The sequence below is a fragment of the Gorilla gorilla genome, chromosome 20, assembly GCF_029281585.2.
Source record: "Gorilla gorilla gorilla isolate KB3781 chromosome 20, NHGRI_mGorGor1-v2.1_pri, whole genome shotgun sequence".
NCBI lineage: Eukaryota > Metazoa > Chordata > Mammalia > Primates > Hominidae > Gorilla > Gorilla gorilla.
Window position 1 is genome coordinate 52,148,770 of NC_073244.2, and position 27,406 is coordinate 52,176,175.

Consider the following 27,406-nt stretch of genomic DNA (forward strand, 5'->3'; position numbering starts at 1 on the left):
TGGCTACTTCCAGAGTATTTTATTCACATGGCTTGGTGGGGTACAGGCACTCCTGCCAGAGAGACAGGAGCAGGCCTCCCTGCCAGCCCTGGTCAGTCACCCACCTCCCGGCCCTCTTAGGGTTAGTGCTAGTTATCACACACACGACAGCGAGGGGGTAGAGAAAGGAAGGCAAGAAGGGATCCCCATCTGACTAGGGGCTTCAGACAGCCGCCGCCTGAGCCCCCTCCATCCTGGCCGGGCCTGGAGCCCCTGTCTCTGAAAACCCCACGCTGGGCAGCTGCACCCGGAATCCACCCTCTTCCTGGTCCCCACTCCCACTCCGGGCCTTGGGGCTTAGGGACACCCTGGGGAAGCGGAACTTGGGTGACTTCTCTCTGACGGGGGACTTGGGGGCTGCATCGCCCTCCTGCCCCCGAGAGGCTTTAGAAGGGGCCGCCAGGCCTACACGTGGCAAGCGGACCCGGACCCGGCCCCGGCGACCCGAGGCCCCTTCCCCACTGCCCTCTTCCTCCTCCTCCTCCTCGGGGCTGGGGGAGCCTTCCCCAGTGACCATCTCACTTTGGCTGAAGCCCACTCGGGGCAGCCTGAGTTTGGGGCTCTTGGCCTTCTCACCCTCCTCGGCCCCCTCCTTGGCCCGCGCCAGGCCAAACCGGGGCAGCCGTACCTTAAGCTTGTGTCCGGCCTCTCCCTCCCCCTCTGCCACCTGGTACTCGGCATGGTTGCCCCCGGGTGGCGAGAGCTCCACGTCGGGCAGTGAGAGGCAGAAGGTACGCTCGGCCCCTGGGGGCTGCTCCTCAGCACCCTCGCCCCCCACCCTAGCTCTGGCCCCCAGTGTGGGCAACTTCAGCCTCAGCCCACCCTCACCTGTGGCCGCCTCGCCCGCCTGTGCCTCTCGGCTTAGCCCCACGTCCAGCTCAAGCTGGGGCACTGTCACGGTGGGCATCTTGAAGACACCCTCACCCACCAGCAGCTCCCCACCTGCAACCTGGGCTCCAGGCAGAGACAGGGTCACCTGGGGCACCTGAACCCTGTAGCCTGCTGTGCCCTCTGCTGAAGGGACTGTACTCTCAGCCTGCTGCCTTGGGGTACCTGCCTCCCCAAAGCCGGTCAGCTCCACCTGTGGCAGGGAGATGCCCAGCGGAGGCATCCTCAGCCCCGCCTCATGGCCCTCAGTGAACACCTGCCTGGCTGTGGACACCTTCAGGCCTGACAGCTGCATTCCACTGACAGCCACAGCCCCCTCTGCCCTCCCTTCCTCCTGGGCGCCCAGCGTGACTAGCTCCACCTCGGGGATCTTAAGCTGCACAGCGGTGGACTCAGCCTTTTCCCCCGGGCTGGCACGATCACCTTGAACTTCTGCTTCCTTCCCTCGAGCCAGCCCAAAGGAGGGCATCTTCAGCTTGGGCATCTTCACCCTCCCATCCCAGCCCCAGCCCTTGCCCTCCAACTCAGCCACCCCTGGCACTAGTTCTGCTGCCTCAGTGTCCCGGCCTCTGACCCCAAACTTGGGCAGAGCAAACCTGGGCCCCTTGAACTTCAGGTCGGCCCCTGCCACCTCTACCTTGCCTGAGGGCAGGTGGGCATCCAGGCTGAGCTGTGGGATGGACAGATCGAGGGCAGGCAGCAGGCCTGCCTCCCCAGCCCCTTTGGCCTCAGCCTCAGCCCCCACCCGAGCCTTGGGGAGTGAGATGGCAAATTTGGATACCTTCAGCTTGGTAGCTCGCCCAGCCCCCTCAGCCTCTGCCTTAGCCACCTTTGGCCCCGAGAGTCCAAACTTAGGTAAGGAGAACTTGGAAGAGGGCTTGACTTTTGTCTCCATCATCTCCAGCCGCCTTTCCTCAACTTCCACGGCGGGCAGCTGTGGGGTGACAATTTCAACAGAGGGCACTCGGAAGCCCACTTCCCTGACCCCTGCTGCCACCTCGGGGCCCTCCGCCGGCTCTACCTTGCCCATTTTAGCAGCTGGTACCTGCCCCTGCAGGCCAAGTGCTCCTGGCAGGTCTAGCTCCACTGAAGGCAGAGTGAGAGAGGGAACACCCACATGAGCCTCACCATCCACCTCTGGCTGCAGACAGGGAAGTGTTACCAGCTTCCCTGAGACCTCAGCACCCGCCTCGCCTGGCTTGCCACGTGATGGGGACTCTGCCCTCCCTAGCTTGGGCATGGTCATCTTGGGCATCTTGAAGCCAAATTCCATCCCTTCTGCCTGTTCTGCCTTGGCGGCCTTTAGCTGCACCTCTGGAGCCCTGGGCAGCTTCACCTCTGGTGCCTTCGGAAGATGCACGTCGGGAACCTTCGGCACTTGGATTTCCGGCAGCCGAATCTCTGACACTTTCGGCAGCTGCACCTCGGGGAGGTGCACATCGGGCACAGCCATCTCAGGCACCTTGGGGAGTTTTATCTCTGGGAGCTTCATGTCAGGGACTTTCATTTCGCAGACTTTGGGCAGCTGCACCTCTGGGAGGTGTACATCGGGCACGGCCATTTCAGGCACCTTGGGGAGTTTCATCTCTGAGACTTTTGGCAGCTGCACCTCGGGGAGTCGAACCTCTGGCACAGCCATCTCAGGCATTTTAGGGAGTTTCATCTCTGGGACTTTCGGGAGCTGTACTTCCGGGAGGTGCACATCGGGCACAGCCATCTCGGGCACCTTCGGGAGTTTCACCTCAGGGAGTTTCATCTCAGGGAGCTTCATCTCTGGGACTTTTGGAAGCTGCACTTCTGGGAGGTGCACATCGGGCACGGCCATCTCGGGCACCTTCGGGAGTTGCACTTCAGGGAGTTTCATCTCAGGAAGTTTCATCTCAGGCACCTTTGGAAGCTTCATCTCAGGGACTTTCATCTCTGGCACTTTCGGCAGCTGCACCTCTGGAAGCCGCACCTCTGGCACAGCCACCTCTGACACCTCTGGGAGTTTCATCTCTGACACTTTCGGCAGCTGTACCTCTGGAAGCCGCACCTCCGGCACAGCCGTCTCTGGCACCTTTGGGAGTTTCATCTCCGACACTTTCAGCAGCTGTACCTCTGGAAGCCGCACCTCCGGCACAGCCATCTCTGGCACCTTTGGGAGTTTCATCTCTGACACTTTGGGCAGCTCTACCTCTGGAAGCCGCACCTCCGGCACAGCCATCTCTGGCACCTTTGGGAGTTTCATCTCTGACACCTTGGGGAGCTCCACCTCTGGGAGTCGAACCTCTGGAAGGGCTGCCTCGGGCACTTTTGGAAGCTTGACCTCAGGAGCCTTGGGGAGCTTCACTTCAGGTCCCTTGGGCACCTTGACCTCGGGCCCTGACACTCCGATGCCAAGGGAGGGCATCTTGATGGTGGGCAGCTTCAGCTTGCTCTCTACAACTTCAGGAGCAGCGGGCCGGGGCTCCAAGAGGGAAAGCCCAAAGGTGGGCATTCGAAGTCTGGGACCTTTCACCCTGGCCTCAGGGCTGACCTTGGCTACCTTGGCCTCAGCAACTTCCTTTGCTCGAGCCCCAAATCGGGGAAAACTAAGGCGGGGCATCTTCAGGGCCACCTCAGGTGCCTCTCCCCGGGCCTCCACCTCTGCACCCGGCAAGGCCAGGTCCACCCCCACAGTCGGTGCTGCCACATCCAGGGTGGGCACCACTACCGACACAGCCCCTTCCCGGGTCTCTAGGCAGGGAAGTGTGGGCAGAGTGGGCAGTGAGGGCAAGGCAGGCAGCTCCACCTGGGGGACCTGGATCCCCACGGCTGGGGCCTCCACAGCAGGCGGAGCCGGGGCTCCGAGCCCAAGGGTTGGCAGGTGGAGGGCAAAGCCACCAGCTGCCTCTGCTGAGGGGGCAGCCTTGGGGGCTGAGACCTGGGGGACACCCACCTCGGCCCCTGGCAGCCGCGGCCCAACCAGCTCCACCTGAGGGGCTGTGAAACGAGCTCCTGCGGCCACCTCAGCCTCCACCTTGGCTTTCCTGGGGGGAGGAGCGGCGGCGGCCAGCCGGGCTGCCTGAGCCTCTTCGGCCACTTCTCGTACACGCAGCCGAGGCAGCTGGAGGCGCCGGCGGGCAGGGGCAGCTGGGACAGGACCCTTGACAGCCTCGGCTTTGAGGCCCCGACGCAGGCGGGAGAACTTGGGAAAGGAGAACTCGACGTCAACAGGGGCCAGGTCAGCGGGGACCCCCAGAGCCCCAGGCACCATCTTCTTCTTCTTCACAGGGGACAGACTCTGGATGTTCTGGGGAGAGAGGAGAGAGGCAGGAGGCGGTGGGACAGTGGGAGGCTGGGAGTGGACAGGAAGAGCCCCACCTGGTATTGGACCAGGCGGGGGATGTGCTGGGTCAAGTATCTTGTTCCCCAAACATCATCCCCACTTCTTGCCTGTCATTTCACCATGAGTGCCCAGGAAAGCAGGCAGCCATCTAGAATCTCCAAATGAGTCAACAGGAGTGTAGGGACTGGGACCCAAGACTTCTAGATCCTGATCCGGGATTTTCCCCAACATCCTCATTCTAGAGATGGGGAAACTGAGGCCCAGGGAGAGAAACAACTCTGTCCAGGGCCACTCAGCAGTAATTGGGCCGGCACTCAGGCTGGAATCTGGCTTTCCTGGTTCGAAGTAGCCTGGTTCAGGACCCCTAGCAAGCCTGGATCCGATGGTGGGGACGCCTCTCCGAGGTGGGTGAGGGCCCTGGGCTGGGGTGGGTCTGTCCCCCTTCCCGGGGAAGAGTTTGGGGCAGAGAGGAAGGGGCAGAGGGTGGAATTAGCTTGGGTTAGTGACAAGACAGAGGGCAAGGCTGGCCCACGATGGCGGGGAATGGGGCTCACGGCGCAGAGACCGGATCGCTGGGGCAGTCCAGGGCCGGGGCCGGGCTAAGCACGCGTACCAGCTTGGCCACCTTGGCCCGCGGGCCCTTGATCTCGTAGCCAGACACGGTCCCTGGCCGCAGCGCCAGGTCCCCGGTGGGCACAGTGCGCTTCAGGCAGAAGGAGACTTTGTAAGGCTCGGCGCATTGCAGCAGGCGTAGTGCGTCCTCGTACTTGAAGTTCTCGAAGAACACTCGGGCACTCAGCAGCTGGTCCCCTGCGGGCGAGGTGGAGGTGCGCAGCACGTGGGCATCTCCCGGCTCCGCCCGGGCCTAGTTCTGCCCACTTGCACGGAGCCCTCGCGGTGAGGACCCGCCCCAAATTTTAGTTTCTCCAATCCCCAGCGCAGGATTAAGTCGCAGTTACGCTAGTCCCCGCCCCATGACCTTATCCCCGCCCCCTGCAATGAACAAAGCCGCGCCCACTCAGGTCACGCCCGCACCTTGTCGCTCCCCTACCCATCCTTACGTTTCAGATACTGACTTTGCTTCTTTTACCGAGAGAACAGAATCAGAAGGGAACTTCCAGAATCTCCCACACTGTGTGTTCACCCCCTTTCTCCTGCGGCGACTTACTCCACTCGCCTTCCTGTTCCTGGGGATGAACTAACCCCACTCCTAGCTCAGGGCAATCTCTCCACTGCCTTCTCAGGGACATCCTCCAGCAATTCTCTCCTCTTCCCAGGTCATCAGTTGTCCTTCTCGTCTACATTATTCCCATCAGCATACAAACATATTATTATTTCTCGCATAAGAAAGGTTGCCATGGCCTCACTCCCCCGAAGCTCCTGCCCCATTTATCTGTTCACCTTAATAGGCAAAAGGTATTGAGTTCTCCAGTGGCATTGTTACCAGTTCTCCAGTCACACCTCTGACCCTGCTTTCCAACACGCACATCTGAACTGCTCCTCTCAAGGTCCCAGGCAGTGACCTCTGTATAGTAAGTCCAAGGGTCAAGTCCCAGGCCTCATCTGCTTAAACCACTCAGCATCTGATCTAACCTCACTCTCTGTCATACCCTTGCTTCCCTTGGCTTCCAAGGTGCCACACCCTCTGGAGCGTCTCTGGGAGTTCCTTGTCAGTCTCCATAGATGTTTGCTTTCCCTCTCCCTGATTTCTTTCTTTCTTTTCTAAACAGTCTCACTATGTTGCCCAGTCCAATCTCAAATTTCTAGGCTCAACTGATCCTCCCACCCCAGCCTCCCAAAATGCTGATATTACAGGCGTGAGCCACTACACCCAGCTTTCTTTCCTTTCTTTCTTTCTTTCTGTCTGTCTTTCTTTCTTTTCTTTTCTTTTTTTTTTAGATGGAGTTTTGCTCTTGTTGCCCAGGCTGGAGTGCAATGGCGCGATCTTGGCTCACCGCAACCTCTGCCTCCCGGGTTCAAGCGACCCTCCTGCCTCAGCCTCCTGAGTAGCTGGGACCACAGGCATGCACCACCACACCCCGCTAATTTTGTATTTTTAGTAGAGACGGGGTTTCTCCATGTTGGTCAGGCTGGTCTCGAACTCCCGACGTCAGGTGATCTGCCCGCCTTGGCCTCCTAAAGTGCTGGCATTACAGGCGTGAGCCACCGTGCCCAGCCCCTCCTCTTTTTTTTTAAGACAAGATCTCGCCAGGTGCAGTGGCTCATGCCTGTAATCCCAGCACTTTGGGAGGCCAAGGCAGGCGGATCACCTGAGGTCGGGAGTTCGAGACCAGCCTGACCAATATGGAGAAACCCTGTCTCTACTAAAAATACAAAATTGGCCAGGCATGTTGGCACATTTCTGTAATCCCAGCTACTAGGGAGGCCGAGGCAGGAGAATCACTTGAACCCGGGAGGCGGAGGTTGCGGTGAGCTGAGATCGCGCCATTGCACTCCAGCCTGGGCAACAAGAGCAAAATTCCATCTCAAAAAAAAAAAAAAAAAAAAAGACAAGATCTCACTCTTCACCCAGGCTGTGGTACACTGGTGCAATGACAAATCACTGCAGCCTTGAACTTCCAGGCTCCAGCGATCCTCCTGCGAATGCAGGCCCGTGCCACCACACCCAGCCTCTCTGGCCTCTTAAAGACACACTACCCCAGACCTCAGGACTTGGACCTCCTCTCTGTCTACATGCTCAAGTCACCCCTTGGGAATTCTTGGGAAGTTCATCCAGATTGAGAAGTTAAAAGATCATAAATCTGCTAACAATTCCCAAGTATATCTCTCCAGTCCAGCACTCTCCCCTCCACCCTAGACTCACATCCAACATCTCCATCATATCTCCACCTGGGTGTCCCACACCACACCTCTCCTTTAACAGATCCAAACTGCACTCCTGGTCTTTCTTAGTACTAGCCTCAGTGTGCTCCTTTTGAGGGACCAGCAACTCCATCCTCAGGTCAAAAATCCCCAGATCCATCCTGGACAACTCTCTTTCCATCATACCCAATATCCAGTCCTCAAAGCTCCTCCTTCGAAATATATCCAGAATCCAAATATATATATACCTCCAAAACCCTTTGGTCCTGAGCATCCTCATCTCTTACCTGGGTAATCACAGTAGCCAGTTTGTTGATCTCCCTGCTCCTAAACCTGCCTTCATATATTCTACTGTTTGTTGTTGTTGGCCTTGTTTTTGAAACAGAATCTTGCTCTGTTGCCCAAGCTGGAGTGCAGTGGTGTGATCATGGCTCATTGCAGCTTCAGTCTCCTGGGCTCAAGCGATCCTCCCGCCTTGGCTTCCCCGAGTGCTGGGATTACAGGTGTGAGCCACCCAATGCTTGGCCATACTCTACTGTTAATGCAGCAGTTCAGCACAGTCAATTCACGTTTCTCCCTGCTCACAGCCCTCACAGAATAAAAGCCAAAGTCTTATAAAGCCCTCTAAAAAATGTCCTCCCCTTACCTCTCTGGCCTTCTCTCTTACTCTCCTATTCACTAACTCAATTGCGTAGACACTGGCTTCCTCACTGTTTCTCCCACAAGCTAGGCATGGTCCCACCTTGGGGCATTTTTGCTGTCTGTTCCCTCTTCCAGATGGCCTCATAGCTTGTTCCCTTACCTCCTTTAGCCTTTTCACCCTTTCCAGCCCACCCCATTTTTTTTTTTTTTTTAAGGCGGAGTTTTGCTCTTTCGCCCAGGCTGGAGTGAAGTGGCGCGAACTCGGCTTACTGCAACCTTAAGCAATTCTCCTGCCTCGGTCTCCTGAGTAGCTGGGATTATAGGCGCCTACCACCACACCCGGCTAATTTTTGAATTTTTAGTAGAGACAGAGTTTCGCCATGTTGGCCAGGCTGGCCTCGAACTCCTGACCTCAGGTGATCAGCCCACCTCAGCCTCCCAAAGTGCTAGGATTATGCACCCAGCCAAGCCCACCCCCATTTAAAAATGCAGCTGTAGGCCGGCCTCGGTGGCTCACGCCTGTAATCCCAGCACTTTGGGAGGCCGAGGAGGGCGGATCACGAGGTCAGAAGATGGAGACCATCCTGGCTAACACGGTGAAACCCCGTCTCTACTAAAAATACAAAAAAAAATTAGCCGGGTGTGGTGGCGGGTGCCTGTAGTCCCAGTTACTAGGGAGGCTGAGGCAGGAGAATGGCGTGAACACGGGAGGCGGAGCTTGCAGTGAGCCGAGATCGTGCCACTGCACTCCAGCCTGGGAGACAGAGCGAGACTCCATCTCAAAAAAAATAAATAAATAAAATAAATAAAATAAAATAAAATAATAAAAATGCAGCTGTAGCACATTGTCCTCCTGGCAACTGTGGCACTTACTGCTTTCTAATTTACTAGGTATTTTACTTAATTTGCTTAAATATGTCTCTCCCGGCTGGGCGCGGTGGCTCACGCCTGTAATCCCAGCACTTTGGGAGGTCAAGGTGGGCAGATCACGAGGTCAGGAGATCGAGACCATCCTGGCTAACACGGTGAAACCTCGTCTCTACTAAAAATACAAAAAATTAGCCGGGCGTGGTTGTGGGCGCCTGTCGTCCCTCCCAGCTACTAGGGAGGCTGAGGCAGGAGAATGGTGTGAACCCAGGAGGCGGAGCTTGCAGTGAGCCGAGATTGCGCCACTGCACTCCAGCCTGGGCAACAGAGTGAGACTCCGTCTCAAAAAAAAAAAAAAAAAATCTCTCCCCACTGGAATGTAAGCTCCATAAGTGCAGGGACTGTTGTTCACTGTTTTGTTCACGGCTGAAGCCCAAGCAGCTAAGATAATGTCTGACATAGGGTGGGGCACGGTGGCTCACGGCTGTAATCCCAGCACTTTGGGAGACTGAGGCGGATGGATCACCTGAGGTCAGAAGTTCGATACCAGCCTGGCCAACATGGTGAAACCCCGTCTCTACTAAAAATACAAAAATTAGCCGGGCGTGGTGGAGGGGACCTGTAATCCCAGCTACTCAGGAGGCTGAGGCAGGAGAATCGCTTGAACCAGGGAGGCGGAGGTGGCAGTGAGCCGAGATCGTCCCATTGCACTCCAGCCTGGGCAACAAGAGAGAAACTCCGTATCAAAATAAATAAATAAATAAAGTCTGAAATAGAAGGCACTAATAAATAGTTGTTGCATGAATAAATCACGTCAGCTTCATCCATATCCTAAAACATCCTTTACTCTTCCCAACCCCTCTAAGTGGCTCACTCCACCCTTTTCTCCTGCCCCAACAACAAAAACATTTACTAGCACTCACGTAGTTAAGCACTATGTGCCACTTAGCTATGTGCTAAGTGTTTTCACATACTGACTCGTTAAATCCTCAATACATAATAACCCCATACTAGAATAAGTCCCATTTCAGAGATGAGAAAACTGAGGCACAGAAAGATCACAAGCTAGTAAATGGGGGACGTGAAATTCGCACCCAGACAGTGAACCTCCGGAATTTGCTGTGAACAGTCAGCAAAGCCCCGCCCCAACCCCTTAACCCCGCCTCCTGGTCGCCGGTCACGCCCCCATCCCCCGGTCAGTTTCAGCCTCTCTTTGGATCCAAGGCAGATTCCTAACCCCGCCCCCGCAGTTCGACCCCGCCCCACACCCCGGGCCCGCCCACCTTCCTGCAGGCTGAGGCTCCTGGCGGCGGGCGAGTCCTCGCGCAGCTCCCGAACGAAGATTCCCTCTTTGCCGCCGCCCGCTACGTTGATGCCGCTGACCCCGGTCTGCGCCTCCGTCTCCACGATAATTTCCACCAACTCCGCCCGCCTCAGCTCCTGCAGAGGGCGGCGAGGTGTCGCGTTGGGGCTCTAGGGCCGGACCTCGCCCAGAGCCCGCCATTGCGCTCAACAGTGGCTCATATACGTATATATGCATATACATATTTATATATATTTAGAGACGGGGGTGGGGGACGGTCTCGCCACACTGCCCAGGCTGGTCTCGAACTCCTCCTGGGCCCAAGGGATCCTCCCGCTTCGGCCTCCCAAAGTGCTGGGATTACAGGCGTGAGCCACCGCGCCCGGCCAAAAGCGGCTGTTCAGCGGGCCTTAAGGGCACACGCCCCTCGGCGCTGCCCTCGCAGGATGTCGGGGCACACCCACTCCGGCGTCTCCCCTTTAAGCAAGACTGCGGGCGGCTGGCTTTCTAGGACCCGCGGAACGGTTAAACAGCTCCGCGGGCCGGCTGGCCTCTCCGAGGCCCTAGAGCGGCAGCCGAAAGGGGTTAGAGGAGTAGACGGGGTTGTAAGGGGAGGGACTGCGTCGGAGTGGGCTGGAGAGAACTTGAGTTGTGATTGAGAGGCGGGACCAGGATCGTGGGGGCGTGGTCAGGTTGGGAGGGCGGGGCTGGGGGTGTTGGTGCGGGTAGGAGGGGTAAGACAACACAGGCCTGAGAGGAAGAGCCAAATGGGGTATAGAAGGGTGCAAAAGATAGGAGAGGAATGTGGCCAGAGTTTATGGGAGGTTATTTGGAGCTGGGGTGGAGACCCTTATTATTTTTTTGTTGGGGGAGACAGGGTCTCTCACTCTGTCCCCAGGCTTGAGTGCAGTGGTGTGATCATGGCTCACTGCAGCCTCCGCCTCCTTAAACTCAAGCAGACCTTCCGCTCCGGTCTCCCAAGTAGTTGGGAACACAGGCACGCGCCACCACGCCCAGCTAATTTTTAATTTCTTTTTTTTTAAGAGACAGGGGTATCACTGTGTTGCCCAGGCTGGTCTCAAACTCCTGGCCTCAAGAGATCCTCCTGTCTCAGCCTCCCAAAGCGCTGGGATTACAGGCATGAGCCACTGCATCTGGCCCCGAGACCCATATTCTACAAGCTGAATTTAACTATGGGGGAGGGGCTTTAATTACAGCAGAACAAGAGAATAGTTGAGGATGGGATTCTGAGGAAGGGGCTGGCTGGACCTTCAAGCCCTCTGGGATTGGGGGGACAGGGAGTGGGATTTGCCTCCCTGCAGGCTTGAATGTGTGTGAGAATGTGCTCTATTGTAAATTCAATGACCCGAAGACCTGTGAAACGCCCACAGGAGAGGGAATCCAGTGAAGGGGGTCTGCGTGGGTAATGAATGGGACTGGGAGACATGGCATTCCCGGTATTTACTGTAAATGATGCAGATTGGACCTGGCCCAGAAGCCACTATGGGATTCACAATAGGGCTTCCCACAAGAGGCAGTGACAAACCTGGATCCTGTCTAGGAATCCAATCTGCTGTGTGTCTTAGGAAGAATCTTGCCCTCTCTGGACCCACTTCCCTGCTGCAAAATAGGGTAACATAGGCATACTGGAAGGAGGTTGCAGTAGGGATCTGAGAGGACGCTGTCATGGCCAACGCATTGGGGCCAGCACGGACTGGAATTGAGCCCAGGACTTGGAGGGAGAGCAGGTCTAGGCCAGATGCCCCACAGCAGTGGCCCCAAGGGACTAGGGGGCTGAGCAGGGCAGTCTGGGTAAGGAGAGTTGTGGCTGGGACTGTAGGGAACAGCATGACCACCAGTACCACCCTTTGGCTCAGCAGGCCCTGGGCTCAGCATTTTATGTGCAGAATCTCTTTTTTTTTTTTTTTGAGGCGGAGTCTCGCTCTGTCACCCAGGCTGGGAGTGCAGTGGCGCAATCTTGGCTCACTGCAACCTCCACCTCCCGGGTCAAGCGATTCTCCTGCCTCAGCCTCCCGAGTAGCTGGGATTACAGGTGCACGCCACCACGCCCCGCTAATTTTTGTATTTTTAGTAGAGATGGAGTTTCACCATGTTGGCCAGGATGGTCTCGATCTCTTGACTTCATGATCCACCCGCCTCAGCCTCCCAGAGTGCTGAGATGACAGGCATGAGCCACCGCGCCCGGCCTCTTTTTTTTTTTTAAGAGTCGGAGTCAGGCCAGGCGCGGTAGCTCACACCTATAATCCCAGCACTTTGGGAGGTCGAGGCGGGAGGATCACTTGAGGTCAGGAGTTCAAGACCAGCCTGGCCAACATGGCGAAACCCCATCTCTACTAAAAGTCCTAAAATTAGCCAGGCGTGGTGGTGGGCGCCTGTAATCCCAGCTACTCGGGAGACTGAGGCAGAAGAATTGCTTGAACCTGGGAGGCGGAGGTTGCAGTGAGCTGAGATCGCACCACTGCACTCCAGCCTGGGTGACAAGACCAAGACTCCATCTCAAAAAAAAAAAAAAAGAGTCGGAGTCTTGTTTTGCCCAGGCTGGTCTCCAGCTCCTGGGCTCAAGGGATCCTCTGGCCTCAGCCTCCCAGAGTGTTGGGATTACAGGTGTGAGCCATCGAATGCAGTCTGCAGGATCTCATTTCATCCTCTCCCCATAGCCTTGGGCAGTCACAGAGGAGGACACTAAGGCCCAGAGAGGTAAAGTGACTTGCCTAATGCCCTGTAGCAAGTTGAGCGGCTGGGCCTCAACCTTAGGTCTGTGACCCCAGAACTCATAGGCCATCCTGTGGGCAGAGAACTCCTGGCGCTCTACCCACTGCCTCTCGCCCCCAGTAGCAGGTTGGCCCCTGTAACAGTAGACCCGCTCTGTGCCTGGTATACAGTAAGACATGGTCGATGCCAATCCACCATCTCAGTAACAGTGACAGCAGCTGTCATTCAAAGAGGCTTCCTCAGCACCAGACTCTGTGCAAATGGCTCAAGCGGGAGTTCTCAGAGGTGGAGATCATTACCTCCATTTCTTTTTTTTTTTTTTTGAGACAGAGTCTCGCTGCGACCCTCAGGCTGGCGTGCAATGGTGTGATCTCGGCTCACTGCCACCTCCGCTTCCTGGGTTCAAGCGATTCTTCTGCCTCAGCCTCCCGAGTAGCTGGGACCACAGGTGTGCACCATCATGCCCGGCTAATTTTTGTATTTTTAGCAGAGATGGGGTTTCACCGTATTGGCCAGGCTGGTCCCGAACTCCTAACCTCAAGTGATCCGCCCGCCTTGGCCTCCCGAAGTGCTGGGATTATAGGTGTGAGCCACTGCGCCCAGCCCCATTACCTCCATTTCAGTGGGAAACTGAGGCTGAAAGAGGTGAGATCATCTGCCCAGGGCCACACAGCTGAAGTGGTAGGGTTGGGATTTGAGCCATGGGTCCAAGCCCGTGTCCTTAACTCCTACATTATATGCCCTTGTTTGTGTGTGTGTGTGTGTGTGTGTGTGTGTGTTTAGACAGGGTCTTTTTTTTTTTTTTTTACTTTGTTTTTCTTATTTATTCTTTCCACACAGGAGACTTAATGAGACAGGATCTTGCTCTTTCACCCAGGCTGGCGTGCAGTGGTTCAATCATATCTCACTGCAACCTCAACCTCCTGGGTTCAGGTGATCCTCCCACCTCAGCCTCCTGAGTAGCTGGGACCACAGGAATGACCATCAAACCCGGCTAATTTTTTTTTTCCGGTAGAGACAGGGTCTTCCTATGTTGCCCAGGCTTGTCTCAAACTCCTAGGCTTTAGCGATCCTCCTGCCTCGGCCTCCCAAAGTGCTGGAATTCCAGGCCTGCGCCACTGCACCTGGCATATACTGCCTCTTCTGATGAAGGGTTTCTGCCGGATTTTCTTCAGCTCCTTATTAATTTAGCTCCTTTGTGTGCCAATGAATTCACTGCTTTGAGTCTTAGCCTGTGCCAGACACTGCACTAAGGACATTACATATGTTAATTTTCTTTTCCTCACAGTGACCCATAAAATAGACGCTGTTATTATTTCCATTTCACAGATGGAGAGAATGAGGCACAGAGAGGCCAGAAAGTGTCTCCTTGCTGCCCTAGTCTGTGCCTCCCCATTGCCCTCAAGTGTGCCTTGCAGGACACGTGGGCACTCACCTCGGCACTCCGGCTCCTGGCCTCCATGGCGTTGCTGGGAGGCACCTGCACCCCAGGCTCCTGTGTCCTCTCCCCTTTCTGCTGCAGAACCAGCTTCAGTTCTGCATGGAGCAGCTGCCTCTGAGCCTGCAGGAGGACAGCAGTGGAGGCTTGAGGCCAGTAGGGGATGAGAGGTGGAGGCCATGCTTACAGGGAGAAAGCAGGGTGGGTATTGGAAGGGGAGAAGGGCCCCCACCCCAGCTGTCCTCTCACCGCTGCCTGGGTGCAGGCACTTCCTCCTAACAGGAGCCCAGCCCGAGGTGCCGCACAGCTGTCTGCAGGGCTCACGCCCTTCTGTGGGGTTCTTGCTGCCTGCCAGGGAAAGGCCAGGATGTGAAGCTCCAGGCAGGAGAGGAAGGGGTGGGGAGGGGCATATGGCACCAGCCTGCGCTCACCTGAGGGTCACCTCCAGCTCCTTGGGCCTCCTGGGTCCGGGGCTCTAAGAAGAATAATGTGAGCAGTGTTATTGGCTAACACCCACCGATGACTTCCTGAGTGCCTGACCCTGCTGCGTTCTGCTGATACCCTATCCCCGTCGTGCAGGTGGGAAACTGAGCCTCAGAAGACCTTTACCCAGGATGACTCAGCTGGACAACACACGGTAAAGCCAAAACTGACTCCGAGGCCTGTCTGGCAGCAGAGCCCCCGTGCCAAAGATCTTGGCCAACTGAGGGGGCCAAATTCACTAAAAAATAATTGCTATTTGAGACAGGGTCTAGCTCTATTGCCCAGGCTGGAGTGTAGTGGTGCAATCACAGCACACTGCTGCCTCGGTCTCTGGGCTCAGGCGATCCTCCCACCTTGGCCTCCCGAGTAGCTGGGACCACAGGTGCATGCCACAACACCCGGCTACGTTTTTTTGTTGTTGTTGTTTTGTGTGTGTGTGTGTGTGTGTGTGTGTGTGTGTGTGTGTGTGAGAGAGAGAGAGAGAGAGTTTTGCTCTGTCACCTAGGCTGGAGTGCAATGGCGCAATCTTGGCTCACTGCAGCCTCCAACTCCTGGGTTCAAGTGATTCTCCGGCCTCAGCCTCCTGAGTAGTTGGGACTACAGGCACGCACCTTGGGACTACATGTTCGCACCGCCATACCCGGCTATTTCTTGTATTTTTAGTAGAGACGGAGTTTCACCATGCTGGCCAGGCTGGTCTTGAACTCCTGACTGCAAGTGATCAGCCCACCTTGGCCTCCCAAAGTGCTGGAATTACAGGCATGAGCCACCGCACCTGGCAACACCAGGTTAATTTTTTAAATTAATTTGTAGAGATGGGGTCTCCCTAGGTTGCCCAAACTGAGCTCCAACTCCTGGGCTCATGCTATCCTCCTGCCTCAGCCTCTTGACACTATAAAATAATTATAGCCACTCCCATGTACTCCCAGTGAGCAAATCACAGCGCCTCTCTGTGCTTCAGTTATGTTGTCTATAAAATGTGGAGAATAAGAGCTTTTACCTCGCAGGGCTGTTCCGAGGCTCAAATGAGTTAATAAGTGTAAAGTGCCAGGCACCTGGCAGGTGCTTTATAAATACTTGCTATTATTATTATTATTATTATTATTATTTTGAGACAGAGTCTCGCTCTGTTGTCCAAGCTGGAGTGAAGTGGTGTGAATTCGGTTTACTACAACCTCTGCCTCCTGGGTCAAGTGATTCTCCTGCCTCAGCCTCCCAAGTAGCTGGGATTACAGGTGCCCGCCACCACGCCTGGCTACTTTTTGTATTTTTAGTAGAGATGGGGTTTCACCATGTTGGCCAGGCTGGTCTGGAACTCCTGACCTCAGGTGATCCACCCGCCTCAGCCTCCCAAAGTGCTGGGATTACAGGCATGAGCCACTGCACCTGTCAGGCCATTATTATTACTAAGAACTTCCTATGGCCCTGACCTTGTGTCGAGCGCCCCACATGCTCCACTGCACATGGCCCTCAGCACTGCCTTGTGCAATCAGCTACTACTGAGCCCGTTACAGAGGAGACACCTGAGGCGGGGGGAAGGGATGTCACTAGCCCAGGTCACAAATGGTCGAGCCAGGACTTGAATTTGTCTGAAGGCTCCAGCCCTTTATCTGGGTAGTAATAATACCTGATGAGTACTGAGTGTTAGTATTTGCTGGCCCCCGTGCTAAGACCTTCCCCTTCTACTTCACCTTGGAAAACCACATTTCCTGAGAGGCCAAAAGAACTTGCTCAAGGCCTCATAGCACAGCCAGAAGGAGGCAAAGCTGAAATTCACATGCAGCCACCCGCCAGGCCCATCTGGGGAAATGGAGATGAATACTCTCTCCCCCAACCCCCGACTCTGGGCTTGTCCTCACAGCCCCCACCTGGCATGCCAACCCGCCAACCCCTATTGCACAGGGAAAGGTCAGGCCTCACGCGGCACATTCCCTCACACAATGGCCCATCTGCTGTGCTCAGTTGCATTCCGCCCCTGCCCACCCACCCTGGCCACACAATGGCCTTTCATAGCCCATCAGTGGCCAGGAGAGAGGACACGGGGACCCCTTAACACTCCCACAGCACCCACGCCCCCCACAGTGTAAGAGGGCTTCTCTCTGCATCTCCTAGGGGGTCCTGGTCTCTGTGGCGTTCCCTGGGATCCCCTGTGAGCCCCCTGCACCTTCCAGGCTATGCCAGGACTTGAACTTGTCTAAAAACTCCAGCACGGGCTGGGCGCGTGGCTTAGGCCTGTAATCCCAACACTTTAGGAGGCCGAGGTGGGTGGATCACGAGGTCAGGGGTTCGAGACCAGCCTGGCCAATATGGTGAAACCCCGTTTCTACTAAAAATACAAAAATTAGCCAGGCGTGGCAGCGCGCGCCTGTAATCCCAGCTACTCGGGAGGCTGAGGCAGGAGAATCGCTTCAGCCCGGGAAGCGGAGGTTGTGGTGAGCTAAGAATGCACCACTGCACTCCAGCCTGTGCGACAGAGCGAGACTCCATCTCAAAAAAATAAAAATAAAAATAAAAAAAGTTCCAGTGCTTTAGCTGGACAATCATAATAACAACTGATGGGTATTGCGTGGTTAGTATTAATGTTAGCTGGTCGCTGCACTAAGACCTTGTCTGCCGTGTCTGGGGCATTTGCTCTGAATTGGACCCTGTGCTAGCACCCACAGGCCTCAAAATCACCCTAGATGTTGTGGCTGTTACGGGGCGGAAACTGAGGCTCACAGAGGGGTCACCCAGCCAGAAAGGGGCAGAGCTAGGACCCGTGCCTGCCCTTCACCCCTGCTTCACCTTAATTTGCATTGGTGGCTCTGCGCACTGGGGCAGGAGCTGGGTTGGGCAGGAGGGGGCCAACGGTGCTAGAAACACACCCAGGCCAGGTGCCGGGCCTGGACCGGGCAGGCGCTTTACATACTTGACCTTGTGGGACCCCATTTAACTGATGAGTCAATGAGAGTTAAGAGACCGGTGATCACAGTGACGGAGTCGAGACTTGAGCCCAGGTGTGAAAGCGAACTCAGTTCCCTTACCCAGGACTGATACACAGCACAGAGTCCTGAGCTGGGGACACCAGAAGCCTGAACCTTGTAGGTGGTAGTAGAGGGGGTCTCCTGGGTCATCAGCTCTCTGTCCCAGGCCCGTGGCTGTGAGGGTCATGCCTGGAGCCTGGCACAGGAAGTTCAGGCAGGGCAGGGACAAGAGAGAGTGCCCTCCTTCTTCGTCCCTGCCTGGACAGGCACCCAGCCCAGGTTATATTTAGCCCAACTGTGCTCTTCCTGAGCCACGTACCCAGCCCCTGGGGTAAGGTGGGGGCAGCTTCGGAAGGAAACCCACAGAGAGGACTCTGTTCCCAGCTCTGCCTATCCCACTAGGCAGGGGAAAGGGGTGGGGAGGCTCCTGGGGAGGGTCCCTGCCTTGTGTTAGAGGCATATCCACTGGGACCAGGCAGACACTCCAGATGCCAGCAGCCTATTTCTTGGGTAGTTACTGTGGCATGACCCTGGCATATGCCAGAACTTTCAGAATCCCCAGGGTCCCCATTTCTTGAGCACCTACTGTGTGCTAAGATCCTTCCTGTCTTGGCTCCTTAAATCTTTGTAACATCTCCCTGGAGTGGGTACAACTGAGATATCCATTTCAGATGCGACTCATGCCCTTCAGAGCAGCTGGGAGCGAGGGGTTGTCATTTGGAGGCTGCTGAGGGATCGGCTGAGGGCATTGCCCTTCTGGCCCTCTTTCCCTGGTGACTGCCACCAACTTCACTTGGGAACCCTGCCTGCTCAGAGCCTCAGCTTTCCCCCGCCACCAGCGTGATCTCTCATAGCAATGGGGGTCAGGGGTTGAGCTGACTCATCCAGACCTCTAAACATTATCTGAGGCCACCTAGGGGGTCAGGGGGAGTTAAGGCAGTGGCCTCTGGCTGCCTCGGTTAGTCCCTGCTCCAGCACTTCCCAGGTGTGAGGACTTGGGCAAGATCCTTCATCTCTGGGGCCTCAGTTTCTCCATCTGTAAAATGGAGCCAATAAGAAAGGCTTTGAAGATTTGTGAGAGAACAGCAGGTGCTTAGAATATCCCTCATGTATAGTAAATGCTTAATTAATATAAACTCGTCTCTGACAGCAACAGGGAGAGTATGGAGGGAGGGAGCTGTTCCTCTCACAGTGTTGCACATCCAAGCTTTGCTCCTCAGTGGCCCCCACTTTCTCTGCTACTAAAGGGGAGCTCTGGCTGAGAGACAAAACCCAGCTCAGGCACCAGCCTCCCACCAACAGGATCCATGCTGCCTCCCTAGCACCCTACTCCAGGGACCCACCCCAGGCATCCTGCCCCAGCTTTGGTGTTTGTTAGTTTGTTTTTTGGAGACAGGGTCTCCCTCTGTCACTGAGACTGGAGTGCAGAGGTGTGATCACGGCTCACTGCAGCCCCGACCTCCTGGGCCCAACCCAATCTCCCATCTCAGCCTCCAGAGTAGCTGGGACCACAGGCATGCACCACCATGCCCAGCTAATTAAAAAAATTTTTTTTGTTTTGTAGAGCTGGGGCCTCTCTATGTGGCCCAGGCTGGTCTCGAACTCCTGGGCTTAAGCAGTCCTGCCGCCTCAGCCTCCCAAAGTGCTGGGATTATAGGCATGAGCCACCATGCCTGGCTGCCCTAGCTCTTTAAAAGCAGCAACTCATTTACTCGGCGCCAGCCCTGTGAGGTGGCCTCCAGACATCAGCCCATTTTAGAGATGGGGAAACAGAGGCACAAAGGATGAAGTATCTTGCCCAAGGCTGCACAGCCAGAAAGGAGAGGAAAGGGGATTTGAACCACCAGCTCCAAAGTCTGTACCTTTAACACCTACACCACACGGCTTCCTAGCCCCCAGGCCCCCTCCCAGCACCTCCCGGGACCCTGAACCTCATTCCCACAGTGTCTCAGCCTGGCCAGGGAAGGGACCGGCCGGCTGATCTCTTACCGCTGAGCCTCCAGACACCTCGAGAGCTCCTGGTCCCGTCTGTCAGCCCTAGCCCTAGGCTGGGGGGGAAAAGGAATGGGGAGGGGGGAGGAGAGAGAGACCCCAGCCATTGGCTGCAGGGGTGTGACATCACCAGAGGGTGGGTGGTGGAGAAACAAACATCCCCCTCCTCCAGCTACATCTATCCCCAAGGGGTGGGGGCCACGAGACAGCCACCAGCCGCCTCTCTCTTGCCTGGGCCAAGATCTCTGCCATGAGCTCAGCTTCAAGGATTTGCACGTTGGCTTCCTCGACTTGGAGAATCAGGACCCCACCCCAGCCCCACTGTTTCCTGGCTCCAGGACCCGGGCCTGGCCAACTGCCTCTACTGTAAACTCCTTTCACTCCCTCTCCCTGTCAACTTGGGTTCAAATCACAGCGCGACCACTTCCTGGCTGGGTGACCTGCTGCCAGTCACAGCTTCTCTTTGCAGATAGTAAGAGTACCCACCTTATGGGGTTGTGGTGAAGATTAAACGAGTTAAAAGAGACTGAAAATGTAAGACAATGCCGGGCACATAATGAGGGTTACTAATAAGTATTTGGTATTATTTTTCACACAAATTAGGTGGCTGGCTCATCTTGCTGGGGGGTTTTGGCCCCTTTTCAGTAAGGCTGGGCACAGGGGATCCCCAGTTCTCTGTCTAATGGAGTTACTGTTTAGGGGGACTCCTATCACCTACTAAGTACCATGCTCAGTGCTGAAGCCCTGCTTTTGAATCAAGGGTGTAAAATGGGCTCCTTATGCTCCCCACCCTTTTTTTTGAGACAAGGTCTCACTCTGTTGCCCAGGCTGGAGTGCAGTGGTGTGATCATGGCTCACTGCAGCCTCAACCTCCTGGGCTCAAGCAATCCTCCCAACTGAGCCCCCTCAAATAGCTGGGACCACAGGTATGCATCATCATGCCCAGCTAATTTTTGTATTTTTTGTAGTGGCGAAGTTTCACCATGTTGCCCAGGCTGGTCTCGAACTCCTGGGCTCAAGTGATCTTCCCACTTCGGCCTCCCAAAGTTCTGGGATTACAGGCGTGAGCCGCCACATCCAGCTATGCCCAATTTATAGCTATGTGGCCAGGAGGTGGTGGAGCTGAGGTCCAACCCCTGTTCTCCTGGACCACAAAAACCCTTCTACACTCTTCTGTCCCTTCCACTTTGCAGACAAGAAGGCTCAGAGAAGGTAAGTGACTCTCCCAATATCACCATAGCAGGTCATTGGCAGGGGTCCAGATTTGAACCCAGACCTGCCCGACTCCCAAGCCAAAGCTACCAGGCCTCACCCCCAACCCCTGGACCCTGGTCCAGCCCCCAGCTTGCCCTGACTCACCAGACCCCGGGGGGCGGCACAGGGAGCACAGGTACCCCCACATGCCACTTGAACCCACCCGGCTGCTGCCTCGGAAGCTCGTCGCTCTCTAAACCCAGGCCCCAGGCCTGGGCTGGGCTGAGGCTGGGGGATTACCCCCAAAGCGCATGTCAGCAGCTTCTGCCCCATTGTCCAGCCAGGCACAGACACCAAGCCCTGGCCTCCGTCGGCACCCTCGCCCCTCACACCAGCCTGGGTGGCCCCTCTGCAGACCTGTCCCCCATCTCACACCAGAGGGTTGGGGCCTACTTCAGAGGGCATGGGGGACCAGGCCAGGATGGCAGGATCCCGGAATGCTGGGGGCCTCCCTCCCTTCTCTCTGAAATGCCCCCTGCCCACTCTCAGCCACCGAGGAAGGCAGGAATGTGCTGAGCTCTGGGAAATGCCTTCCAGGCCTGGCAGCAACCAAGCATTGGGGTGTGGCCAGAAGCCAGCCAGAGCCCTCCTCCCGGGAGGAGTAGAAGGGATGATATGGTCGGGGCTCCCGATGGGCCTGAGGAGACCCTCACTTCATTGCAGTCTCTCTCCTTCATTGATTCACGCAAACGTTCTTTCGTTCCTGTATTCATTCAACAAACACTCACAAGCCCTGTTTAGTGGTAGGTCTTTTGCTGGGCACAGGGGACATCAGCAGATCTAACTCCACCCCAGGGAGGAGGCGGCAAACTCAGGAAAGGATCCTGCAGGAGGTGATATCGGCAGTCAAACTGAATTAGCCAGGCGTGGTGGCGGGCACCTGTGATCCCAGCTACTTGGGAGGCTGAGCAGGAGAATTGCTTAAACCCGGGAGGCAGAGGTTACAGTGAGGCAAGATTGCGCCATTGCACTCCAGCCTGGGTGACAGAGCGAGACTCTGTCTCAAAAAAATAATAATAATAAATAATAAAAGGAAGTCAAACTGGAAGATTGAGGAGGAGGGAGCTAAGGAAAAAAGGAGGGAAGGGGGTTCCAGGCAGAGGGACAAATGTGGGCAAAGGACCAGAGGTGAGAAATGGAGCGGTTCTTCATTCACCATCAGCAAACATTCAGTGAGCACCTGGTCTTCTGTCCAGTCCCAGGCTGGATGGTGCTGGGGACACAGTGTGACTGGGACAGCTCAGGCCTGCGTCCACACCATTCACAGTCCAGCAGGGAATAAACCCAGAAAGAGGAGGGTTGTGATGGGGCAGTCATAGGCAGAGAGGTCAAAGCCTTGATGGGGAAGTCCAGAAAAGGTGCCTGCCCCAGCCTAGGAAGAGAAATCAAGGAGGGCTTCCTGGAGGAAGTGGCATTTGAGCTTGCACCTGGAGGATATATAGGAGTTAACCCAAAGCCATGGGTGGTGAAGGAATGACAGTGTGTTTCAGGTAGTGGGAACACCCTGTGCAAAGGCCGTTTGAGAAAATGGTTAAGGTGAGAGTGTGAGGGAAAGGTAAGAGGAGGTCCAGGGGTCAGCAGGGCCATGAGGAGGGCCTCAGACTTTGTCCTGTGGGCCCTGAAGAGCTATCAGAGGGACAAAGTATGAATAGCACTGAGCTTTTAGGTACCTGAAGGCAGAAAGAGGCTGAGCTATCAGCCAGGCTAGCGTAGGGAAGAAAATCCCCCTCTCTCTGCTCAGGGTCAAACAGAAAAGGGAGGCTGGTACACAACATCCCCTCTCTTCCCTTGTCTCAGAGAGCAGAGATCTTTGCTTGTTCTCAGTCTTAGGGGAAAGCATTTAACCTTTTGCCATAAAGTAGGAAGTTAGCGGTCCGTGTTTTGTAGATACGCTTTATCAGGTTAAGGAAGCTTCTTTCCCTACTTTGCTGTGAGTTTTTTGTTTTCTTGTTTTTGAGAGATGCGGGTCTCACTATGTTGCCCAGGCTGGCCTCAAACTCCTGGCCTCAAGCGATCCTCCTGTCTTGGCCTCCCAAAGTGCTGACATTACAGGCATGAGCCACTGTGCCTGGCCTGCTGTGAGTTATTTTCTTTCTTTTTTTTTTCTTTTTCTTTTGTTTTTTTTTTGAGGCAGAGTTTTCGCTCTTTCGCCCAGGCTGGAGCAAAGTGGCGCAATCTTGGCTCACTGCAACCTTCGCCCCCTGGGTTCAAGAGATTCTCCTGCCTCAGCCTCCCGAGTAGCTGGGATTACAGGCGCCTACCACCACACCCAGCTAATTTTTGTATTTTACACTTGATCTTAGCCAAAAGGCCAAGAAGCGATAATTTTGTATTTTTAGCAGAGATGGGGGTTTCGCCATGTTGGCCAGGCTGGTCTTGAACTCCTGACCTCAGGTAATCCACCCGCCTTGGCCTCTCAAACTGTTGGGGTTACAGGCATGAGTCACCACACCTGGACTGTTGTGAGTTCTTATCACGAATGGTGTGTCTCTCTGTGTGTCTCTATCTTTGTGTCTCTCTGTTCTTCTGTTTCTCTCTGTCCTTATTCTTTGTCTCTCTTTCCTAGTTTCTTTCTGTCTCATTCTGTCTGTGCGTTTCTCTCTCCCTCTCTCTCTCTCTCTGTCGTGCTTTCCCTCACCCAAGGGGGTGTGGCCATGGGAAGCTAAGTTGGGGGTGGCCCCAGTGTCCTGGTTCCGGCTGTGGCCACCGCAGTAAACACAGGACATCCTGTGAGGCTAGGGAAGGAGGTGGACGCTTCTTCTCAGGGACCACCCTCTCCAGACCCAGTCTGAGCCAAGCAGGAGTCTTGGCCTGCCCTGCGTGGCCTAGCCACTCCACCCCACCCAGTCCAGCCAAGGGACACTCGTGTCTCCCTCGAGCCCACCCTTCACGCCCACCCCCACACCCCAGTCCTCTCTCCTGAGCTCCCGGCCCGGGGCCCCGGCAGCTCCATGCCTTCCCCTGGTGTCTCCCCAGCCTCTTGCACCCCCTGGGTCCCTCCTTGGCCTCAGCCCCAACCCCAGACTTGCTTCTCTCCCCAGTTGCCGTCTCAGGGATGGGCCCAGTGTCTCCAGGTCCCCTGATTAGAGCCCTGAGCCTGGTCTGAGACCCCTCCTCCAGACCTCGTCAGTCCCACAGCCTGTCTGCTGGGCCTCCTGAGTGCCTCTTCCCTCCCAACAGCTGCTCCGTCCCTCCCCAGATTCTCCACCCCTGGGATCCTGGGCTCCTGGCCTCCAGTGTCACCTCCCCGACGATGCCACCCACCTAGTGAAGGGATCCTTTTACTTCATGACTCCCCAGCGTCTTCAGAGTTCAGTTCCCCATCCAGGGTCCTGTATGCCCTGGCCCCTGTGGACCCTTCCAGTCTTGTCATTTACCTTACTGCTTTCCTCCTCCTTCCAGCCAAACCCAGCAGCTTAGAGATCCCTGAAAATGTTGTAGGGTCTCTCTCTCAGTGACCCTTGCTGTTTCCTTGCCCACCAGAACAATAGTTCTTTGGGGCAGATACTGTTACTGTTCCAGTTTACAGGTGAGGACCCCGAGGCTCAGAGAAGTTAAGTACCTTGCCTAGAGTCACACAGCCACAGAGCGGTAACTCTTTTTTCTTTTCTTTTCTTTTCTTTCTTTCTTTTCTTTCTTCCTTTCTTTATTTCTTTCCCTTCCTTCCTTTCTTTCTTTCCCTTCCTTCCTTTTTTCTTCTCTCTCTTTCCTTTCTTTCTTCCTTCCTTCCTCTCTCTCCCTTCCTTCCTTCCCTCCTGCCTTCCTTCCTTCCTTCCTTCCTTCTTTCTTTCTGACAGGGTCTTGTTCTGTCACCCAGGCTGGAGTGCAGTGGTGCAATCATGGCTCATTGCAGCCTCAAACTCTTGGCCTCAAGTGATCTTCTCATCTCAATCTCCTGAGTAGCTGGGACTACAGGCGTGAGCCGTCGCATCTGGCCAAAGCTGGGGTTCAAACCCAGGCAGTCTGGCTTTCAGGAACAGTCTCTTCTCTCCAGCTTACTGCTTCAATAATATCTCTGTTAGATTTCTAAAGTGTGCCGGGACTATATACCATAGGTGCTCAATAAGTGTTTTTAAATTTTGTTTGGTTTGGTTTTTTGAGATGGAGTCTCGCTCTGTCGCCAGGCTGGAGTGCAGCGGCACAATCTTGGCTCACTGCAACCTCCGCCTCCCGGGTTCAAGTGATTCTCCTGCCTCAGCCTTCTGAGTAGCTGGGATTACAGGCCCGCCACCATGCCCGGCTAATTTTTGTATTTTTTAGTAGAGACGGGGTTTCACCATGTTGGCCAGGATGGTCTCAATCTCTTGACCTTGTGATCCACCCGCCTCGGCCTCCCAAAATGCTGAGATTACAGGCGTGAACCACCATGCCTGGCCACTCAATAAGTGTCTAATGAATAGGGGCAGAGGTAGAAGGTGAGCCTTGGAAAGTACAGAATTCAGACCCCAGAGAAGTGGGGTAATAAGGGCCCAGGGGCAGGGGAGAGATGTGGTCAGATTTACCCTTTACATAGGGATAGGCACACAGTAGGTGTGTGCTCATAAATTTTTGCTGAATGAAGGACAGGAAGAAGGGAGGGAGGAAAAGGAGACAAGATAGCTGGTCACAGCCCTTCCAGGTGTGTGTGAGAGAGAGAGAGAATGTGTGTGTGTGTGTGTGTGTGTGTGTGTGTGTGTGTGTGTGTGTTTGGGGGGTGGTCCTGTGAATGCCATGGAGGAAAGCTGGCCTAGGGCATGTCATGGCGAGCATACACAGAGGCTCTGTGAAAGGTGGCAGTTGTGCCAGGGCTGGCGGCTCAGCTAGGAATGGTGTGGGCCCTGGAGTCTGCTGGCCAAGGTGGTGTGGCCTCCTGGGGTTGAGCCTGAGGGTGGAGCAGCACACCAGAGCCAGGGAGCCTGCACAACCCATCTGGGGGTGACACATGGGGAGAGAGGGGCAGGTCCTCACACATGAGCCATTCATAAACCTGAGGGTACCAGGCGGATGGGACCAGGGCTGATGTAGCCCATATGGTGCTTTTGTGTAAAAGACATGCCCCTTCCTGGAGGTACTTGACCTCCATCTGCTGGGAAACTTGTAATAAATATGTAAATGCAGGGTACCTGGAACACGAGTGGCAGCCCCTTACATATGGAGCCTGTATGCAGTGCACAACCTATGCAACTGTACCTAGAGGCTCTGGGGAGAGGGGCCATCACTGGCAAAGCAGGCACAGGGGCAGATGGAAGGATCAGCTCACCCCATATTGGGCCTTGGAGACATCAGAAACAGGTCCTTAGCTGGGCACAGTGGTTTGTGCCTATAGTCCCAGCTACTCCGAGGGCTGAAGCCAGAGGATCCTTTGAGCCTAGGAGTTCAAGGCTGTACAGCACTATGATCACTCCTCTGTACAGACACTGCTCTCCAGCCTGGGCAACACAGTGAGACCCAATCTCTTTGAAAAAGTGGGGAAAGGAAAGAATAAGAAACAGGCCCACAGGAATCCCAGCACTTTGGGAGGCTGAGGTGGAAGGATTGCTTGAGCCTGGGGGTTCGAGACCAGCCTGGACAACATAGGGCAACACTGTCTCTACAAAAAATTTAAAAAATCGGCCGGGCGTGGTGGCTCACGCCTGTAATCCCAGCACTTTGGGAGGCCGAGGCAGGGCAGATCACTTGATATCAGGAGTTCAAGACTAGCCTGGCGAACATGGTGAAACTCTGTCTCTACTAAAAATACAAAAAATTAGCCGGGCATGGTGGCAGGCGCCTGTAATCCCAGCTACTCGGGAGGCTGAGGCAGAATTGCTTGAACCCAGGAGGCAGGGGCTGCAGTGAGCCGAGAATGCACCATTGCACTCCAGCCTGGGCGACAGAGCGAGAATCCATCTCAAAAAATAAAAAATAAATAAATAAATAAATAAAAATAAGAATAAAAATAAAATCAGCTGGGCGTGGTGGCGTGCACCTGTAACCCCAGCTAATCGGGAGGCTGAGGCGGGAGGATTGCTGAAGCCCAGGAATTCGAGGCTATAGTGAGCTATGATCGCGCCACTGCACTCTCCAGCTTGGGCGACAAAGTGAGACCCCGTCTCTAAAAAAAAAGAAAAAGAAAAGAAAGAAAAAGAAAAGAAAGAAACAGGCCCGCAGAGTGTTGTAAACAGAGGGCGTTCATGATCCCTCGACCACTGGACAGATGTCCGGGGAACCCAAGACGGCGGCACCGCAGAGCCCGACTGGGCACCAGGGGGCGGTGCTGAGCTCAGCCCAGGCGCCCAAGTTTTGAGTCTGCGGCAAAGCAGTCCGAGTCCCATTTGCCCAGGGGGCTGGAGTCACTCGGGGTTGGAGTCAGGCGCCTGGAAGACCCTTAGCCTGGACGACAACTCCCCGCAGGCCATTTTCACCCGCTTCCGCGGCCCGCCTCATCCACTTCCAGAAATGGGCACAACTTCCTCTGCTCCTCCAGGAAGCGCCACTCTGCCCGCCCCTTCCCGGCCCCTGGGGCCGACCCAGGCTCCCCATCTGGCCCAGCTCCACTCCTGCCTCTGCCTCCCCGAGGCTTCTGGCCAGAAGCGAGGCTCTGGGACCCCACGATGGCGGCGTTTCCCTCACTCAAGGCCCCGCTGGCCCCTCGGGTCACCGTCCAGCCCCCTGCGCCTCTCTCCATGCTCACCCGCAGTTTTCACGGTGAC

General features: G+C 55.5%; 1 protein-coding gene across 3 annotated transcripts; it reads right to left on the reverse strand.

Moving 5' to 3' along the window:
* Nucleotides 1-27,406, reverse strand: PRX (periaxin). 3 transcript variants are annotated; one of them, XM_063701342.1, is made up of 7 exons: nt 27,388-27,406; nt 14,475-14,518; nt 14,293-14,391; nt 14,041-14,166; nt 9,853-10,009; nt 4,851-5,047; nt 1-4,201 (listed from the first exon to the last, which is right to left on the reverse strand). In XM_063701342.1, exons 4-7 carry the CDS (start codon nt 14,065-14,067, stop codon nt 203-205), a joined length of 4,380 nt encoding a protein of 1,459 aa, XP_063557412.1. In that variant the 5' UTR covers nt 14,068-14,166; nt 14,293-14,391; nt 14,475-14,518; nt 27,388-27,406; the 3' UTR covers nt 1-202. The 3 variants fall into 3 exon arrangements, with proteins under 3 accessions (XP_063557412.1, XP_004060797.4, XP_063557413.1); XM_004060749.5 differs by lacking the exon at nt 27,388-27,406 and adding an exon at nt 19,479-19,531; XM_063701343.1 differs by lacking the exons at nt 14,293-14,391; nt 27,388-27,406 and adding an exon at nt 19,479-19,513.

What these genes read in the sequence shown, in the direction of transcription:
- PRX (XM_063701342.1), bottom strand. Translation starts at nt 14,067, where the DNA reads ATGGAGGCCAGGAGCCGGAGTGCCGAG. An exon ending in CCAGGAGCCGGAGTGCCGAG is followed by an intron (nt 10,010 to 14,040) that starts GTGAGTGCCCAC and finishes CGCCCTCTGCAG; the next exon opens with GAGCTGAGGCGGGCGGAGTT. An exon ending in GGGCCAAGGTGGCCAAGCTG is followed by an intron (nt 4,202 to 4,850) that starts GTACGCGTGCTT and finishes CTCTCTCCCCAG; the next exon opens with AACATCCAGAGTCTGTCCCC.